Below are 22243 nucleotides of genomic sequence, written 5' to 3' on the forward strand. Positions count from 1 at the left end.
TGGGTTTAAAGGACTGTTGTTACAGACATGTATGTGAAATATGCAAGAAAAAACACCCTACCTGCCTGCATGACTTTAACTATGACAACAACAAATCACAGACAAACCAATTTCAAATGAGCACGGAACAGACTGCAACAACCCTGTCTCTCAATGCAAGAACCAATGAACAATGTATAAGCACCTCTATGATCGTACCAGTATGGGTTTCTTCAGAGCAACAACCAAGTAAAGAAAGGCTTGTTTATGCACTCTTGGACACCCAAAGTGATACAGTGTTCATTGACTGTGATGTGTCTAACGCTCTCAAAGCTAACGCAACCCCAATAAGGTTAAAACTTACTACAATGCTTGGTAAGGATGCAGTTGTGCCAAGCGAGCGTGTCTCAGGTCTCAAGGTGAGAGGATACAACTCTTCAGACATAATTTAACTCCCTCCTGCTTACACTAAAGACTGTATACTGGTTAACTGCTCTCACATTCCTTCCTGTGAAATGGCAAGGCAATGAGATCATCTCAAGGTAATAGTGAATGGGATCCCCCCACAGCTAGAATGTGAAGTTGGGCTGTTAATTAGCTACAACTGTTCCAAGGCATTAGCTCCAAGGCAGGTCATCTTAGGAGAAGGTGAACCCTATGCTGTCCGCACAGCATAGGGCTGGAATATTGTAGGCCCCACATCATCTCACAGTAACTCTTTTAGCTTATCTGCTGCGTGCCACAGAGTCACAATCAAAGAGCTTCCTTTAAAGAGAGACGGATTCTCTGCAGCATCGATGAATCTCGCATCGGATTTTGGACTCAATCTCAGCTGCTGAATCACTCTAAAGCTAGAAATGCTAGGCTGAAAAACATATACAGATATCTATATCTATATATATATATATATATATATATATATATATATATATATATATATATATATGCTTTATATACATATATGCGTGTGTGTGCGTGTGTGTGTGTCTCTTTTTTTTCTCCAAAGTCTAATAAATATTTAAAATAGGATCTGCTGTTTTCACAGTTCAATGTCTGCAATGGGGATCCAGAAGCATTGAACACAAATAACAAATAAAAGAGGAAAATAATTAATTTCTACATATTCTATATTTATATTTTAGATTGAAATAAGTTCAATGTTCTTCAATATTAAAATTAAATGCGTCAATAATTTATCCAAGGTAAAACTGCAAACATTGTGAATTCCCTTCAGACTCTAAAAGGAGTTTTCTTCTCCAACTCATGGTTATTCCTGCTGCTTCTGCAACTGTTTTCACACCAGGATTTTCTGATTCAACTTTCCAATAACATGCCTCAATAAAAGACTCTGTGAACCAGCATCTTCTTTAGCAATGACCTAAATTTAAACTCTCTAATTCCTTTTCCACTTCTGTCTTCGTCTATGAACTTCTAACCTCTATAAGACAGTTTGCAACATAACGGAAACTGTCTTGGTTTTCTTAATGTAGCTGCATTACTGTGCCTGGGCTTATATTGCTGAACACTAAAGAGAGATGAAGAGATAAAGAAACATTAGCATGCATGACCATTGGCTGGAGATTTGCCTAATTGTGATTACAAATTATCCAACTCACCGGAGGTTAGGGGGCTTCGCTGATTTAATTAGTTACCAGACTAGGAAAGGACATTTGAACAGTAGAGACCGGTTCGATTTTATAGGCAATCCAAGAGAAATGACCTGCAACATGTATAAATACAGGATAAACAATGTGCAAATGAAATCAACCCAATACTTTCTTTACCTAATATCTTCATAAATATGTGAACTATACAATGCTTTAAATGTATAATTTTACTTGCAACTGGACATTTATGTAAACTGATGTGACACGATAAAGGCCAGCAATTACTGAGAGAAAGATGAGTTTCTTGTTTTTTTGCAAAATATACTTGCTGAAGCTATGAAGAAGGGACTCGATGCTTTAAATAGTTTTAAAATGACAAACTTTGTGTCTGAATTCAGCCTGTTTTTAGAGTAAATCTGAACTCACAAGACGTTTCACAAGACGGTCGCTGTCAGCCTGGTTGGAAAATGGAACAAAACCTGAAAACGTCTGGAAATATATATTTCTCACTAGATAAGACAAGTCACACCTGTTGAGAGTAGCACTGACGTTCATGAGCGATCCGATTCTTCTGAATGGCTCTTTAGACTGAACAACAGGAGTCGAGTCTCAGCCAGTGAGAACTGTTCTTTGTTTTTTATGACTCAGCTCGGTTTTAATGTTCTGCACACACACCAATAGATGTTACTATTTTATGTCATTTAAAATTGTATTTATTTTACTGCCAAATAAATACAATGCAGAAGAGCGGAGGATAATTCTTATATTTAATGATGCAGAAGAGGATGTTTGCTTCTGCCAAACTATTTTAAAGCTAAAATATGTATTTTAAAAAATGGATGTTTTGAATCTTCTTTTTCATTTTACTTTTATTTCTGTGTGTTTGACTTCATTAGAGCGCTTAAACCCGTCACTTTCAGAATCCATAAATAACTCAAAATGCCCCCGGGGAGACTTGTTCCTGGTTTTGTCATTTTCAGTCACAAATACTGCACCATCTTTCATCTTTACTGCACCACAGTTAGATTTTTTTAATCGCCTGTCCAGAGCGTCCACAAATCAAACCTGCCAAGCTCCATTAACATGGGAAAACGGGTCACAACAGGTGTTCATGGGAGCTGATTATGGTATGATTAAGCATGATCTTTCCAAAGATGCTACATCTGTCAGCATGCAATCTAACCAGAGTGTCTTTAAATAACACAAACACTATCAAGTGCTCTGTACTTATACGATGTGCAACAGATTTGATTCTGTAGCTGAGGGGAGCATGTGTGCTGCTGATTCATGTACTCATTGCTTTTTATGGATCCCCTCTTTTATTGATATTGATTCTGACTCCTGTGTTACTCTCTATGAATTTGAACCCGCGCTGCCCTCTGACTATACGATCCCCTCAGGGTGTCCTGTTATCTAGAGGGAGAGAGAAAAAAGAGGCAGAGCAATAGGCAGGGCCTTTTTCCACTTAATTGTTTCTATCTAAATCATGCTGCCATGGTGAAGGACTTCTATTTGAAAGCATCTCTGAAGAAAAAGATGTAAACACTGCATGGGAAACAGAAAAGCATGTAGTAATCACCTTCAAAACTCAGATTCATCCCTCCTCATTTTGCTTATTTTTATAAATTCTAGTTTTCAGGACAATCATCAGGATAAATGTAGGGTCTCTAGAAAAAGTTGCTATTGTGAGATCATCAATCATTTGGGGGTATTTTTTATTCTTACTCACCAAGTTAATCAAGGAAACTGAAGTAGTAGAAGCACCGTTTTCTTTCTGCTAAAGGTTTTGCAGAGGTGCAGAAACCACCTCAACATTTACGAGGAGATTCTGAAGAATTTCAGCAAAGATTCTTGGTAAAATCTGGCACCAATAGTAAAGGTTCAGATTGAAAAGCAGCAACTTGAATATCCTGAAGATCACAGGACATTTAATCCATTGTGAAGGAAGCTAAACGGGAGTTAAGCATGTCTGCAGACGCTTAGAGGAAGAATAAAGCTGTTCTTAGGAAATATCAGCCAATTCCTAGACCAGCACAAAGATGCAGTCTAGATGTTTATGAGTAAGTCAGTGCAATATGTTTTTCATACACCTGGGTACCTACCAACCTCCGAGGCCATTACAGTGATGTTGTGCCAAGGTATGTCTTCTCTATCCAGAGGCTGTGTTGTACGTATGACTCCGCTGCTTTCATCAATCCGGAAGTATCTCACTCCGTCCTCTTTGCTGTCCAAGTAATATCTGTCAAAAAGATAAATGCATTTTCAGGTACTGAATTAAAAAGCATTTAGGTGTACATACGCATCAGGCAGTCATTGTCCCAAAGATTAAAAAAAAGAGGCGTACACAGATTCATTTGAGCGTAAACATATGTGCCAAAGTGCAAAATGCATACACATACATATATATAAATATATATAAATGCTGTGCTTTCTTTGAGTCATTACCTCTGGCAAGCGCTCCTTAGAGCTGCTGATGATATTAAATAATACACAGTGACTAATAATGCTCATTAAAACCAAACAAATCTCTATGTCTGCTTTGTCTCAGAAGTATCTGGTTGCGGTTTTCTGCTCTCAGTCTCAGGTTGAAAGGTTTGACAGAGAGGCTGGTCCAGACGAAGCAACGATCTGACAGCATGACTGCTGAGTAAAATTACCACAAGTTCATAGTATGAAAGTATTTACACAAACTAAAAATCTAATAAAGTTGTGTTTAATTAAAACCACAATGTCTATGATTATTGCTGTGATTGCTCTCTTCTGTGCTTTCATAAACATTCAATTAAATTCCTAATGCTTCAACAATAATCTGCTAATATAGTAACAAAATCTCATATATTATTACACATATAGTGTAATTAAAAATCTGCATCACACACTTTTCTATAATTTGGAGTTTTATGGATATTTAGCAAAGCGTAGTAATGTTAAGATACTTCGTTAAGTCTTTGGTTTGATGGAAAAAACAAAAAACACTCAAACACATGAATACCACACACACCAAATGCTTTTTGAAGTCACAAATTCAGACCATTAAAACGGCTGTGGAAAAATAAAGTCCAACTTTCTGAAAACACCAAATATATCTGATTATGTTATCCAAAAACTCACAGAAGAAAAATTAAATATATCTCATTTAATTTCCCATTATTCTCTCATGAACATGAGCATATGAGAGATCAACTTTTTTCTCTTCTTTTTTCAGTGGTTATGTTTTTTCATCTCATAAGAATCTAATTAATTTATAAGTAAGTATCAAAAATAACCTTATTATCAAGGAGGACCTACAATCATTTGATTAAAATATGGTATTTTCAGCTTCTCTGATGTTGGTCAGATGAGTGGGAAAGTTTTCCTGCTTCCAAAGGCTGTTTGGGGAAAATGTGAAACTCTGTAGAGAAAGAAGAACTGGACCCTGAAACATTACGATATCCGAAAACAGATCAACTAACCCACCAAAGAGAGGCTGAGGATTAAGAAAAGGAAAGTCCAAGGCCAAACAAAAACTCCCTCACATGCTGTGAGGTGACTTCAGCCTGGCTCTACAACAAAGTAAATGACAAAGCATCTCACTGCTTTATATTTTCACACACGGTCTCACGTCTCCCTCATGTACCTCAGGGAGAACTCCTCATTAACTTTATGGCGTTGTGCCGGACAAGTCCTGAAACACTTTTGCACAAAGCTACTTGACATGCTATTGGCTGCTGTTTGCAAAGCAGCCAATCCAGGAACGCCATTTATTTTCCTTGGTGCTGATTGGCTGTGCCCCCATAGAGATAAGAAAGACAGTAGTTAGCTTCTAATGGGGTTTCCTCTGTGTGTATTTATGCATGTTTGGGTGTATTTGGGGTTTGAACTGCTAAAATTGACATATTTTAATAGCTAAATGCATTTTTAGTGGGGGGTTTGATGTATCCATGGATTTCAGATATAAAGGTGTTTTAATGCACCAAATGTTTCATTCATTGCTTGATTTACATTAAAATGTAACATTTCTCCTTAATTTAGACTTTGGCAATAAAAGTCCAAACAGCTATTTTATGTTATAGTTTCTAATTTTTAATATATACAATAAAAGTATGCAGCCTATATTGAAACAGTAAGAAGCTAAAGTTTTAAAAGTGAAATCAGAATTGGTTACAATCAGTGTTGACTAGTAAAAGCTTTAACAAACATGTGAAATGCATGTTGAGCTGGGCAGCTCTGCTGCCTGACAATAGTCTCACTCAACAGAACTGCAGGACAAATATCTGTGGTCTCAGGCAATTATACTGTCCTGTTGTCACGCCGCGTTCAGCACCAGCCTCCGTCCGGTTTTAAAAGGCCACAACGACCACAGGGCATTTCACAGGCGCAGTAAAAGTCAGGTGAAGTGAATGAGCTCAACAGTGCAACCAGACGCACAAATGATTTGATTCTAACTCAGGGAAATGGGTTTCGCTTCAAGACTGCAGGAAAACTGAACGCGTGGAATATAAAAATGTTGTTAAAGCACAAAGTGTTGGTTTGTAAGAAGCATGTGTAAATCTGGAGGAGTGTTTGTTGCTCCATGTTAAGGAACAAACAGACGTTATTAACATGTGAGGACATTTTCAGTAGCCATATTTATACAGACAAATATTATCTTCTGGAGCAAGACGCAAGAAAAGTTTGAGTTTTAATAACTGACCTCTAACACAGAACCTTGAACATTTCTCACCTAAAATCTTAATTATTTTATATAGATTTTATGTAATATATGAAAACAAAAGAGTGTGCAGTTGATCTGTGCAAAAGATTCATAAATTGTACAGCTCCAGTTAACTCCACAGCTGTGAAATTCTGGACAAGAGTTTGTTTTTCTTTGTAAAATCTCTTTGTTTTTCATTATTATACTGTGTAAAAGTCCAATGGGTTTCACCAATACTAATATAAAATATTAATTTCTCACTGAAGTCATGCTTACTTTGTTTTGTCTGTGTTTGTTTTCAGGATTTTAAACAGGCCTAAAATAGTAACGGAAATGAAATGCAGCCTCCTTCCTTAGAGACAACGCAAAACTCGGCAGTGACTGATTTTACAAATGAGGCAGCGTCTGATAGAAATCACCAAACCAGCAGCTGAATTTGCGTATAAAATGATTTTCAGAAAGTTGGTTCATATGCGCACTTCATAACCCACCTATCAGGACTCGGCTGCTCTGCAGAGCAAACTGAGATAAAGGAGGAAAAGCCAGTCAGTCCCTGCATTTTATGGACTTTGTTTTTTTTACCCCCTCATTCTCAGAGAGGGCTTTTATAGCTTGTCCTGCACATTAATGGATTTCAAGTCAGATGCTGAAAACAGACAGACAAAGTAGCTAAATTGTAAACAATGAGACGCTGTGATTCTGCAAGTCATCGCGTTTCTTCGAGGCACAGAGAGAAAACAAAAGGAGGTCTGCAGTCTGAGTGGGAAGAGATATACACACAGCAAAGGTTTATCTGACAGCGAGCAGAACCGTTTGAATTTATTTCTCCTCTGAAAGAAAATATCTTTATAAAACAGAAAAGGGGAGATAAAGCATAAAAAAATATGTGTATGGACTTAAACCTTCCACATTCATGCATTCCATCCTCACATGCTCAGGTTAGGAGATTCAGGAGAAGACAGAAACAAAGTAAATGTCCTAAAGGCCTAATACTAATCCAGCTTTTGACCCACAAACACATGGCGCCGTTAGTCCTGCAGGGTTTTTTATCTCTTCAATATAAAGAGGTCAAAGGTTAGGGTGGCAAAACAACAACAGAAAAGATAAAACAACATTATATCTTTATTCAGAGCTGGGCCGAGTGTTTCACATGTCCTCCCAAAGTCGACTCTTGCAAAAGAAATCTATATATTTTCTGTTTACTGCTTTTTTCTTTTTTCACTTGCAAGTTTTCTCCCTCGCCACAGCTTGTGCTGCTGCCGCCCACTCCATAAAGCAGACAGAAATGGCAGCTAATTTTACTACAACAGAGATAAAAAGTGAAACAGAAACAACAGTAGATATCAAATGCTTTGAGAGTCAACCAAGCAGAAATGTTCTGTGGCGAAAACTGCAAACCAAAACCAGCTTTGTGTAATCATCATTTTGGGACGCAAATCTGTTATTGACACCAGAAAACATTAACTTGTCGGCAAAAAACAGCTGGGTGGGTTTTTTAAGCGCTTGGGCTGTTTTTATAAGTAGCAGAAAACCCAAATGGAAGAACAAAAAGTACAAATGTGAATTTTGTGTAATAACTAAGCCACATTGCCATAGATTTTGGGGTATTTTAAAACAGTATTTGGCTTTACTGCAATTCAGAGACACAATATAAAATGTGTATAGACCAAATCTAAGGTTTTGAACAAAAAGGTTCATTTAAACGCCTCGGCAACGACCAGATATAAACGTCTGCTCATTTCATGCTGTGCTATGCAGAAACTCTGTCGGCACTGATGAAGATTCCCATTATGGTAAATGCTTTAAGTGGGCGAAGAATGGAAGTGGTACTTATTTTCTGAATATTTCAGTCAATATTTAGTTGAACTGTGTTTATACAGTCGTGTATCATTACAGTTAAATCTCAGACAACATGACGAGTTTACTTACTTGTTGAATCAGAAAAGGCTAAAATAACTGCGAATATGCAAAAATCTAAAAATAGGTGAATTTTTCACAAACAATATAGATACGGTCAACAGAAAAATACTGAAGTGAAAGAGGCAGGTCCACTGTACAGCTAACCGAAAGCACTACTTAATATGCCAAAAAGTCCAAATATAATGTTGCCTTTGTTTACAAATACTGGTAAAATTGTTCATAACATAAACAGCTTAATGCTCATAAGAGGAATGACTGAAAATAATATTCTGAATATTATTTATTATCTATTTTTTAAAAAGAGAAATAAATTAGATTCAGTAGTGCTGGCAGGTCAAACGTCGCAGAGCAGGACGTTGAAAACTGGCCACAAACGCCTGGTTAGTACTCCAATTAATTTTAAAAGTTTATAGAAATTCACTTCTAACTTCTAAGATCACATGTTTGATGGAAGTCTGAGGCGTGTATGTGCTGTGAATGGAGTCACATTAATTAACCAACACGATGAAAATGTTCGAAAAGGCAGGCAGACGTCGAGTCATTTATGCAATTTTGTCCTCGGCTTCCATTATTGATGTCCTGAATCTCAAATGTTGTGACAGATTTGTTCTGCTCAAAATAACAGGCGGCAAAGGATCTTTCATGTAATTACTTTTCTAATTTAAAAATTTAAAAAAGCTTTTGCAAATGATTCACGTTTAGCTAATTTTAAACAGTAATTAACGTATTAGAGGGTCAATATCAGCCTGACGTTTTATTCAACAAAACCTCCAACAGCAAAGCCAAAAGTTTTCATGTATCTCTTTACCTGGTGATGTATGTTTAACCCTTTCTGCTCTCTCTTTAGCTTAAACATCTGAATAACTGGTTGTACAATGTAACATGGTCACATATCCTTTCCTGATTAAACAGTTTTGCAGAAACTCCAGGATCTCCAGCACCCAGCAGCTGACCCGAGTGTCCCGACTCAGTGAGGAGCAGAGAAGCTGAAGGCAAACAGCAGGGTTGCTACAAAATAATCTGAAACCAAGCCTGGTAAACTGCACCCATTCTGGTGGGAGACACAATGTTTTTGTCAGTTTGCTTACTTTAATATGAAGTTCCTGAGAGTAGTTTCCTTTTATCGGTACGTCTTCGACATTCCTCAGTGACATTCTTACGGAACATTTCTGTTATATTTACTGCTGCTCCAAATCCAAAGGGAGGCAACCCAAAGCAAAAGCCAGAAGAGGTCAGGTAACTGGTCCCGCAAGGAGCGACCTCAGGGCCGACTGAACCTCTGCTGAGGCCAAAGTCACTCTCAAGTTGGCAGAACAACAAAGCAGATATTTAAGTGGTTCCAAATCAATAACCAGCTTCGTTTGACCCACAGTATTCCTGATCTTTCTCTGAGGTTCCGGTTGAGTTCGATGAACGCCCAGGCAGGCGCTTCCTGAAACTTTCCTTTCTTTATTTTCTCCACTCATGAACCCTGAAATTACAGTTCGATATTATAACTCAGAATTAGTCTGGACTTCTTTAAACTTCAGAGAAGACCAAGAAAAGTTTTGAGAAACCTGTAGTCACCTTAGATAATATTCTGAATATTATCAGGAGGTAGTTTTTTATTCCTAAAACTACCTTCGCTTAGTTTTATTACCTCATTTGTTTAAATTTTTATTAATTAATTCACAAGGAAATACACTTTAGGCCAACAGATGAGTAGTCTTTGATTGTGTACTTAATTTGACAGAATGAGTAATCTTAACATCCACAAACTCAATTTATAAATTATATAACTCATATTACATAAATATGATTTATTATACTAATTATTTAAGTTCCATTTTAAACAATACATAAATAAAAACTACCACTAAAATAGGTACATTTGTATTTTTTTCTCCTGTGTATGTAGAAAAAGAAAGAATGATGGTATTAAAATGACACTTTCATCCCAACATGTCTACTGTATATGCAAAATAAATCAAAACACTAGTAGCAATAAGCACATTTTGTTACTGAAGAAACATGAAATTGTGACATTTTTTAATACTGAGCGTCTTAAACTAGACTATGCCGATCTTGTGATCCCTGCCTTTTCCCTTTATGCCTCTATGATGTTTTCCTTTTATTTGTCCCAAGCTGCCTGTCAGTTACAGAAGGAATGATCTGTCAAAAACACCCTCAGACATGTTTGAACTCAGCGTGATAAAATGCTCCTTGTTTAATGGAAGTGGGAGTTAACCGCCTGGTACAGAGGCTTCCACCTGTTGCTTCACATAGTTGTGATTTCTTGGTGTTACAGCAGCTCAAAAAGCAGAAGGATAAATGCCTGACTTGGCTGATGGTGCCACTAGCTGTCATGCTACCTGTCACACACTTTCACTGCCCTCAGCGTTTCAGAAACATCCACTACCACAGCGTGAGCGACACAGACCGCCATACAGAGCTCCAGGAAGTTCTGGGTCCCGCCGGACTCCTGTGGCTGCCAGGCTGTTTATGTTTACAACATTTTGTCACAAGGTACAAGCTTTACACCTGTGTTTGTTAATGTGTATTATTTAGAAAGATCTTCCATTATGGAGGGGCATGTTGTGCATGCTGGGTCCAACCGGTGCCACGTATGCAGAGGTTACTATGGGGTCAAGTCCTGACCTGAAGACCTTAGCTGCATGTCTTCCATCCTTCTGGTTTCCTACATCTCCCTTCTGATTCCTGTTCATAAAGGTCACAAAAGTTGCATTAAAGTCAAGTTATTTCTTACTATAGAGCAAGAGAATCAAACTCAATGTGCCGAAATGAAGACAAATCTAGACATATGCTTTTTATGGAGCATATATAATATCATACTACTGGCTGGCATTTGATAAGCAGCCAATCCAAAAAGAGCCACATTTTCCATGCTGCTGACTGACTGTTGTCTGTAGATTATGCTAAGATAGTCTCCACTGTGAGCATTAATGCAAGATATTAGTGTTATTAACTATTCATTTTAATTATTGGTTTGCCTCCTGTAAACACTGGGTGTCCACTGCAGATGGCTTCCCACTGGTCCAGAAAGATTCTGCTTTCCAACTTCTGCTTGACCATTTTGGTGGACTCTACCCTGTACCAGCAGAGCATTCTCAGATCTGCAATAGCAGTTTTCAGGTGTCTGTTAGCAAACTAGCTCTATTAGACTCTTAAAAATAATGTGAAGGTCAATTAGGATTAGACTGCAGGCAGAATTTGGCCCCCAAGCTTGACTTTGACACAAATGCTATGAAGCAACACCAGGATCTGGGAGGCGAACACTTCTAGAAGCAAAGTTTTTATGTTGCTATTTTCTGCTGCAGCAATCGAATAATAAAGAGAATACAGTGGGTATATTTTCTTGCAAATAACCCAATGATACATCAACCACCAACAGGTTATGTCTTTCTGTTCATAAATCTTAAATGCTTTTTATGGACCCTCTGGCCTCTGCAGCACCGCTAAACATACCAAATAATCTCCCATTACACGCTGCAGCAACAGAAGACTGTTTCTTATTGATGTAAGACCAATGCATTACCTCTTAAGGAGTATCAGGTTCACAACTATTCCATCAGTTTTGTCAAGAACATGAAGCAAATTCAAATCATTACAAGCGCTGTAGTTGCTGGAGTGTACTGCCAAGGAACAAGGCACCTGTTCAGCACGCTGCCTAAGGCTAGCATGAATTTTTATTTTTTCCTCCCCCCATTTCCCACCAGCATACAAGCATCTGTTTAGAGTGCATATAAATGTGCAGAGTAATTGTCTTGCCTCAGGTTACTTCTCAAGCTTGCAGGAAAAATAAGCAGATTCCTGGTGAAGCCAAAAAACTAACATGATTTACAGGGAACACTGCAGAACTCCCTGTGAACCCTCTGGATGATCCGGAAGTTAAATAAAAGGGAATATAACAGTAAAGAATTTATTTTATAACATTACAAGTTTTACTTCACTGAAAAACAATGACAAATTTAGAACCTGTCAAAAAGAAGATCCTGTGCGAAGCCAAGATGATGTCACCAGCTTGAATTTATCAAAACATACAAAGGGAAGCACAGTTTGGAGGAGAAAGTACAATTTTAATGTCAAAGTCACTGAAAACATGGCGTACAGGAGTAGACTATCGAAGGATGATGAAACTGTCAGGTACTGTGTCACACCTATGTTCTGTTTTTTAAAAATGATTTTCAGAAACTAGAAATGTTTTTCCAGGACAGACAATTCCTCTTTTGTTCCCGACTCATTTACTTCTCTGAAATTCATCATCTGGAGAACAACTGATGCAGAACACCTTGTAAGACTGAAGAGAATAAAACGTCTATTCACATTTTACATAAGCTACAAAAAAAAAGCTATAAGGCTTATTAATAAAGTGGAATATCAGGAACCAACTAATACACTTTTAAATTAGAGTAATATTTTAAAATCTAAAGTCACTGAATATGACAATAATCCTAATGCTATAAAAGTTGATGTAAAAGGCTTCAAGGAATAATTTTGTATTCAGAAATTATTAAGATGTCAATTAAAATCTGGATGTTTCAGTGGAATAAACCGAATGATGATCTAAAATTAGTGAGCTTTAAAAGAGCCTTAAAATGTTGAATTATAAATGTTTATACTGTTATGATGTATACGTACATATTGTGTACCCATGTTTGTATTTGAGAGTGTGTATTTATGTGTATATATATTCTGGGGAGCTGGGATTTTTTAAAAATCGTCCATTGCTGAAAACATCCTGCAAGTGTGAGCTTTGGTTATATAAAACTATTTTTGAGATAAAAAGAATATGTTTGGTTCACATATCCTCCAATCTGCAAATACAAAACACCTTTTGATTTAAAATCAAATCACCCAAATGCTGTTTATCTGCTGCAAGTCAGCAGAAAAAGTGCTGAGCCTCAAAATAACCAAACTGCTTTATCAATGCTGGGCTTTCTTTGCGTTTGCAGTGTGTAAGTCTAAAGGAACAAAATCAATTTTTCAGAAGTTTTTGCTCAGACTGTACGTTCAGATTTAATGTGACCGAGTCTCCTACCTTACAGGACTGTTTCTGCTGTCTGGATCCCGGGCCGTAACCGATCCCACTTCAGTTCCACTCGGTGAGTTCTCGTAAACATCCAGGATATAATAATCCATAGAGAAGACGGGGGCTTCGTCCACATCGCCCACTGTGATTTTAAGGGTAGCCGTGTCTTTGAAAGCGCCCAGGTAGGAAAACCGTGGATCCACATGTGTATTCACTCCTTCGATGTGCAGCATGTAGGTCTTCTTCCTCTCATAGTTCAGGGGCTGCAGGGAAAATAAAACGACACTAAACCTTTGTTTGTGGCACAAAAGAAAGCTGTGAGAATTCTGTATAAAAATGAATGCAAGAGAACAAACAACAAACTGTCAACTCAATCAAATACCTTGAAACTAAGTGATTTGGTAAAGACAGAAAGAGACTATTGGCAATTAATTGACAAATGTTCTGCCTTAAGCTCAAGTGACAGAAATAAAGGAAGGAAATATGATTTCAAAGCAAACCTGCTTTAAAACAAATGTGCATTTTAGTGCATGGAGTAAAATTATGGATTTTTTGAATGATGAGTTGAAAATGTTCTACCATAAATCAATTCAAAACACTTTATGAGAAAAAAAATGCTTAAGTCTTAAACACTTTTGAGTTAAAATGAGAATGATCTACTGTTTGCAACTCATATTTTAATTTACACATTTTTTTTTTTTTTTACAATTGAGGAAGGCGCAGGTTGATTCAAGATTAAATGTTAAATGTAAGAGAATGTAGATTAAATTAATGATGAAATGTGTTGTATTCAAGTGAATAAACTGATTGAAGTGTACATATTTCTTTTGTAAAATGGCTGCCACTCAGGGATGATATTTCATCAAAATAACCTTTAAAGAGTATTTCACTCGCTGTGTGAACATTGTAGGTGTCTTATAAAGCATGTCGGATCCAAGAACATTTGATAAGCACAATATGAGGACCTCACCATGGTGAGGATTCTTAACAAGGTGCTATTGGTCAAAACTAAATGAAAAAAACAACAAAAAAAACTCATATACCAAGAGCACCACCTGGGAACATTCATTTCTAAGTCAAAATTGTTCATCATGTGGTCTGAAATTCTGAGAAAAACTTTCTTCTTGAACATGACAGAACTGGTTTGGAAAACTGATGGACAGACAGATGGATTTGGAGAGCAGCCGGTGTTTGTGTGGCTGAGGGACAAAGCCACAGATGAATGGCTGAAATCTGGGGATATGTGAAACCCCCTCTTAAAACGCTTCCGGCTATTTTAATAGTTCAAACACCAACTATCCCCCAGTAAGCATTAATACACTCTATGGAAACCATGTGAACACTACTGCACAAGCTAAATTCTTGTTTTCCCACGTCCACTTAATCAGCAATAAATGGTCAAGTAGCATTGGACCCAGGTATTTCATTTGAAAATTTTAGATATCCTAATACAAGAAATCCACAAATAAGTGACTCTACAAATACTGAACCACAAATAAACGGGGATCCAGCATACAAAATGAGAACATTTAATTAAAATGTAAAAGTATATCTCCAAGACACTTGTAAAAAAATTACTACTTTCTTCTTGTGGTCAAAAATCTTACACTACAGAGTATTTAAGCAACTTTCATTTCAAAAATCTGATCAAATTTATTTTACCATCCAAGTACAAATAGCCACAGTACATTTTTATTAGATGTCAAAGAGTAAAAAGAAGAACCCAAACTGTACATACAGCCTGTCCTAACACAGACACTGAAGGCTAAAACTTTATGGTTCTGGGTCAAATTATCCCTCCAGGTATTTGTGTCTCCATAAAAACTTCCTTTCATTTGATACCTGTAAACAAACCCTGGACGCCAGCCGCTTACCTTTCTCAGGCTGATGATTCCCTCCTTTGTGTCTCTGTCTGTGGATATGGAGAACATGTTGGCGCCCTCCGAGTTGACGATGCTGTACCTAATGTCCGCGTTAACACCGAGGTCTTCATCGTTGGCTTTGATCTTCCCCACTGGTTTCCCAACTTGAGCAGATTCTGGGACATACAGCTGGTAATTTTCTGTGAATGAACATCCATTTATATATAAAAAATCAAATTAAAAATCTCTACTGCACCAAACAGTTGAATATCTATCTGACTGTTTACCGAAAAGCTTGGCTAAGCAGTTTGACTCTGTCACTATTTGTTCCTGAGGGAATGTCATTAAAAATACTCTGCAGTGCTTCAATTGACATTAAGCGCTAAACTGTGGTTGATAGCACTGCAATGAAGCAGATATTTATTCAGGGAAATGTTGATGGTTCTTTGCTGCAGAATAAATGGGAAGTTCGTTGCTGAAGGGCAATATTCTTGATGATGCTCTGTCGTTACTTACATTTTTCATTATAATCGAGAGAATTCAGCCTGGGAAACAGAGTGGTTTGAGCAATATTCATCTGGTTTTGCAAATTATAGAAAACAAAATAAATTTAGACTTCTGAGTTCAAAAGTTGTGATAAATTACAATAAGAATTACTGGCTGATATTATTAATTAATGTTCATGTTCTTCAGCAAAAAGCTGCTAGTCACTCTGTCCCTATTACTGGAGCTTGTTTCTTGCTTAAATTAATTTTTAAACTTTGTATTTCAGAGGCGATCCTTTCATCTTTTACCGATGAAAGGATTGCACGGTTTGTAAAAATACTTTTTAGGTTATAAAACTGCACCAGGTAATTCTTGTTGAAAACTTCTTTCAGCTCAAGGCTGGAGATGTTTCAGAGCGGTGCCGTGCTCGGTTTGACAACAAGCATGGCTTTGAAAAATGATTTTAAGCAGGAAGGGAAAAGCAGAAAATACTCCAGCTCAACCATAAGCTTCACATATCCAACCTAAATGGGACAATTTCTTCAAGTTTGGTAAGCCACGTATAGAGGAATCTGCTTTTTTTGTCGACAACTCCACTGTTACGGTACTTACTTTGGGGAAACTTGGGTGGGTTGTCATTGACGTCTGTCAGGGTGACGTTGATGGTGGTGGAGCCAGAGAGCCCTCCAACTTGGCCTGCCATGTCTTTGGCTTGAATCACAACCGTATAGTGTTCTTTGGCTTCTCTGTCCATTTTTGGTAAGGCGGTTCTGACAATTCCTGCAAATTTAATGCAAAAAAGCAATTTAAGATGATAAAGATAACATGTGGAACATCTAAACATTCATTTGTTGTTTGAAAATTGCAAGACCAATGCACCCCCATTCTGGTTCTTATGAAGGAGGTTATAGCTTAAACTCTGCTTATGTGATATGAATTTGTTCATTTATGTCAGGTCATGAGGATCCATGCACTACAGCCTGACTCCCATTCAAAAGAAGAGAAAACCTGAGTCACTGCAAGAGTCAAGGAAGAAAAAATAATAACTTCTTTGTAAATAGAGTATCTGAGATCGACTAAAGCCTCGTTTCACACACTTCCCACAAAGGAAACAAAAAACGGACCCAAAAGATTCTGCAGTAGAACAGAGTGAATGAAAAACTGGGCCATGCTTTAGAGAGTCTAGATAAAGTTAAAAGGTTCATTTTCATAATTACCATCCAGACTGAACACAAAATAAGACGGTTAAACGTCGGAGCTTTGTGCATTTTGCATCTATCTACAAGTTTTGGGGTGTACATTTTCACAAACTATGATTTTCGAATCATCAAATGTATTGAATAAGTTACTATACAGTGATTAACACTGTTACTGCTCAGAATATGATCAACACATAATCTGGTAACAGGTTAATAAAACTCATCCATAACTGTATTCCATCTTTTCGTCACTTCCCTTTATTTTTCCACTGCAGTGTAATGTTTCATGCTTGTTTTATGTTTTCATCATGCAAATCAATTTAATTTGCTTTATTGACATGTGCAATACAAATAAAACCCCTTGCCTATTGTAGAATTAAAATGTAGTAAAAACCTGGTGACAGCAGCAGAGAAGCTGCTGTATTTTAGGAGAAGATTTTTGGTACATATAAAAAAATAAAAACAAAATTCAAACTTTACATTCAGGTTTTAACAGAATGCTAATGGATCATTTATATACTAAAACTATCAAATTGATACTGGGGGTATCTTCTTTTTTTGATGAATAAGAATATTATTTTTATTATCATAAAGGAATAATAAAATATATTTGTTAATATACTGACTGTATATATACTTCACATTTTGTAAATAATATTGTTCGTAAGACAGATATTTCTTTCCTCCCAAAGTTTCAGGTTTATTTCATAGTACTGAATGTAATAATGAGCCTCTTTCATCTTTAATTCTGTAGATCCTTGATCGCCTTTTCCTTCCGATTCTATTACAGCTAAATATGCTTTGCAATCTTCAATCATATTATACTGTAACACCCTGAGGCTCTTGCACTATCACATTTATTCATAATGCAGAAAACAGGATGCTCAGCCGTGAACCTTCATAATATGATATACGATTGGATCTCTGACTAAAAAGAAACCGTCCCTGCGACACAGCAGGAGCCTAAAACAAAAGATGAGTTTGCTCCCTGTGTTGACTTTTTAAAAAAGGGTTTTGTGGCACGAGTGGCCTCTATTTGCAGTAACCAGACAGGAAATGGGCAGAGGTGCAGCAGGATCTTATAAGGTCAATGTGTGCTACTTTATTTCTTCCAACAACTGTTAACAGGGGAATTTACAGCCTTGGCTTTTGCACAAAAAAAAAAAAAAACACCACATAGGACAAGAATCCATATGTTCACACTTGTTTTGTTGTAAATTGTGTTTTTGACTGGCGCCAGGACATTGTGGTCACCGCTGACCTTGTGCCTGCAACAGATTTAGAGATTATACAGAAACATTGAGACCTTGAGGTAAACAAAACACGGATACAATGACTAAATGGATGTTAGCGCACCAAAACGTGTAAAAAACTATAGACCATAAATCTTTTCTTATTGGTATGTTGATAATTATGTGAGAATAATTATCCCAAACATTCTGTGACTCTATCTTGGCCCTAAGAATCCTGAAATATTATGGTGACTGTATGATGTTTTTATGACTTTGTACTGTTGTGGTTTTATGAAGTAAAACACTTTGAAGTGCCTTGGAACTCGAATGTGCTGCACAAATACACTGAATTGATTGATTGACTGATTGATTGATTGATTGATCTTGAGGCATAATATTTAGAACTCAGAGCAGAACATTGCAAAGGGATGTTATGACTTGTTCCCCAAAAGTAATGCTCTGATGTTTTATATACAGCCCAGTTTGCAATGTCTTGAACTTGTTACAACCAAAAACCACACAGTTCAAATATTCTCTACATTTCGGTTCCACCTGACTCAACCACGTTTTGTCCCATCTAAGCTGGCTCTCAGAATGGCTCCAAGGCAAAGTTTAAGTAAGATTTCTTAAGGATTTCTGTGTGTAGTAGTAACAGTAGAGCTTACAACCAGCCTTGTCCGTCCTGAGCTGTAGATCACTTCAGGTCCTCCACAGTTTTCATATTCAACTTGGCTTTTTTCTGATTAACGCTGGTCTTTTTTGAGCCTGTCAGTTTTGACAATACGTTTGATATATTTGAGAAATCAAGTTGATTATTCATACCATTATTCACACCTTACACGATTTCTGCACTTGTATAATATCGGTTAGTCAAAATAATAAATACATTTTTGTGGCCTTGTTTAGGTCATAAACATTTACAGCATTTGCAATTATTCTTTTTTTTTTTTTTACAATAAAATGAAAGTACATCAAATTTATTAAGATGTCTTTGAAATACTCTGTCAAGCTAAAACTCAAACTACTTCATGGGTCTCAGTTTCAATCCAAGCAGCTTGAATTTCACCAAACCCCATTTAGGAGTTAATGGATTCAGTTTTATTATTTCCTGTACTTCACAAAAGAGCTAGACATTGGCGTGTTACACAATATATCATTTTCCTCTCTTGTGCTTTCAGGACTCTATAGACAGAAAGTAATCCTTTCGCATCAGGCTGAATAATCATTAAAAGTGGGTCAAGAAGCCAGGCAGGCAACAGTATTAAGATCTGAGGTTACACATCATCCGTCACGGTGAGGCTGGCTGACGTCCAGGCCGCTGATAGTGAACCTGGATTTACCAGGAGGTAATCAACAGAAAGGGCTAAATATAGGTGGTGGATGTAGATCTGTCTAAACAGAAAACTTAGAAAGCTGTAATCAAGATTTCACCTGTCAGATGAATTTGCAATTTTAATGTAACCTTTCAAATATAAACCTGTCAAGTTGAAGATATTCCAGCAAGCGAGCAGTAAACAGAAGTTTCTACTCTTGTATTAGTATGAATAAGGATTCATCCTCTTTATGATACAATAAAAAGGGAGACTGGAGCGCAGCTGATGAAAAAGACAAGTTTTCAATATAAAATGAGACAAAACACTCCATTCATAAACTTCTACCTCAAGGCCACAAGTAAAACCAGAGGCTGCGTTGTGTAAAATAAAGGAATAATAGGTTGAACCACTTTCGCTCTTAATAAAGTCCATGGGACTATATGGTGGCAGTTCATTCTCAAGTACCACTCTCAGTAGCAACGACTGCTTTCACAGTGTGGTTCTGTGCATATTACCTCCGCTTGAGAAGATACAGCAATAAGTAGGGCAGCAAAGGAAGCTGCTTTTATTTCAAGGCATGTGACAGAATTTAATTTACTTTGGCCTACAAGGAGAATCCTCACTAACAAGGTTGATTTTTGTAGTCAACTGCAGATCCATTTTACTTTCTGATTCACACTGCAAGACAAACACAAACTTACCAAGCATTTAGGTCCAGCTTACAAACAGAAGACAGAAAACTAAAGAGATTGAAAGAAACAGACCTTGACATTTCCCAATCAGACATCCTAACTTTTACAACTACACCCTAAAATCCTGTTAATGAACTTCATAAAGGATCCAAGACAAGAGGCAGCCATGGAAAAGACACAACGCTCCATCCTGAGCTGAGGATAAGACATTAAACTTTTCTTTATGTTCCCAGAACATAACAAAAATGGTGTCGTACCCTCCAAGATGTGGACATACATTGCAAAAACATAACATTTTACCAACTAATTTTGGTCTAGTTAGTTTCCAGCGAAAATATCAGAGTACATTTGAAATAAAACAAAACTAACTTAAAAGTAACTTTTCAACCAGATATAGGAGCTTATTTTAAGTAAATAATTCCTTAATATTGATGAAAAATTATGATTTCATTGGTTTATAGAAGGGAAGTCTGAAGACACAACCCATCCTTTAACGACACATAAAAACAGCAAATTATTACTGCTGGAGTTGGTAAAGTTCAATAATGTGAAAAGACATCATGAAACTCTCTCAAACGTTCAAGACTTTGATAAACTGCAGAGCCTGGCAGACTGAAAGGGTAATGGCTTCTAAGAAAAAGAAAAGATGCAATGCTTTATATAATACAATGCAGTTTTTCCAACTCCCACAGGGAATGAAAATACATTTTCAACTAAACATTTTCAAGACTCACAACCTGAGTAGCGTATTGGCGTCAAAGCGTTCTGCTGAAATGCCAGGTCTCAGCAGGGATCTGCTGCTGTTCTTTGTTCCAAAAACTAATCAAAGTGCTGCTAACAACTTTCCTGTAATGATACAAGCCCTGCAAACTGCACTGAGAGTCCCTAGTTATTACCCTCAGCCTTAGCAACATTTGACCTTAAGTCCTTGAGACACACTACTTGGAAAGTGGTCAAACTTTTTGAGTAAAATCCAACTAAGATGGACGACCTGACCTTTCAAATTTCATATTACCTCTTTGTTCATAAAGGTGTGACATTCCTGAACAATATTTCACAGCTGGAACCAAACCAATAAGCACATACAAAAAAAAAAAGAGAGAGATTTTCTTTCTGTGGCTATGAGAATTTTGCTTTTATCCACCAGCAGAGAGAATGACCAACTGTGAGTCACACAAAGTAAAACAAATAGTCTTAAAGGTTTTCACACCTTCAGACTTTTTTCCATATTGAATCCCAAAATGTACACTGAGAATCTAGAAGATCAGGAGCACAGCAGGTCAGGGAGAAAGATGAGGAGACGCTCGAATTAGAGATGTTTTTAAAACAACATCGCAGGTGGAGAGTCTACTGACGGGACGTCTAAGAGTTTTTGGTTAGGAGGAAAAACATTGCAAGACGAAACAAGCTAAAAATGTAGAGAAGGTTTCTCTCATTAGATGAGACTCAAATCTACCATTTTTGGTTTGTGTGGTGGATATATTAAACTGCATATTTCCCAAAACAAGTGTTGCAACAATTGAAAAATAAAAAAAATACTACGAGGTGCTCATATTATATTCTTTCACATCTATGATTATAACATTGGCATCACTCTCTGTGACCTTTAATGTGTTTGGTACAATTATGTGTGTCGAGTATGAGAATCCACTGCAGTTAAATTAAATCCAACATTCTGGATGTAATAAAGTATATCATATTTTTTACCGTGCAATATTACTATTGTATTCAATGATATGAAGTGTTTTCATCTGGTTTCTAGTACAAATATCTTAATACACTTGAAATAAGACAAAACTAATTGACAGGAAATTTTTCAGCTAGATATAGGAGCTCGTTTTACATAATTTTCATTAAATACATTAAGACATTTTCCCATTTTACAAGTGAAATATTCTGCCAGTGGAGCTTTTCATCAACATGTAAGGAACTTGATAAGATTTTTTGTTTTTGCAGTGTAAGCAGATAATTCAGGCTCCATACCTGAAAGGACTTGTAGCTGTAATGGTTGTGTTGACTCAGGGGTCTGAATACAAAAGCACCTTTCACACTTTGGAAAAGACTGATTGATTGGTGTTGGTGTGTCACAGAAAATGCAAATGACACTGAAGTTCAAGGGGTTTGAATACTTTTAACACTGTAAAAATGTCATCAAGGTTTGGTTGCCAAATTTTATCTGCAGCCTCTTCATTCGTAAATCAAATTATCTTCCAGCACTGAAAAAGTCACTGGGGCATTCTTAGGAAGGAAGC

At 36.9% G+C, this 22243-nt stretch overlaps 1 protein-coding gene across 1 annotated transcript in view; it reads right to left on the reverse strand.

The window, feature by feature from the left end:
* LOC106919159 (cadherin-18-like) overlaps nt 1-22243 on the reverse strand; it is a 130254-nt gene that overhangs the window by 39363 nt on the left and 68648 nt on the right. Inside the window, exons 5-8 of the mRNA XM_088001312.1 lie at nt 16168-16335; nt 15082-15269; nt 13217-13470; nt 3689-3825 (exon numbers count right to left, since the gene is read on the reverse strand). Of these exons, the coding sequence (XP_087857438.1) occupies nt 3689-3825; nt 13217-13470; nt 15082-15269; nt 16168-16335 (747 nt within the window). The remainder of the gene's footprint in view (nt 1-3688; nt 3826-13216; nt 13471-15081; nt 15270-16167; nt 16336-22243) is intronic.

This window comes from Poecilia mexicana, unplaced genomic scaffold (assembly GCF_051168715.1).
Source record: "Poecilia mexicana isolate PSO_F unplaced genomic scaffold, ASM5116871v1 scaffold_20, whole genome shotgun sequence".
NCBI classification, from domain to species: Eukaryota; Metazoa; Chordata; class Actinopteri; order Cyprinodontiformes; family Poeciliidae; genus Poecilia; species Poecilia mexicana.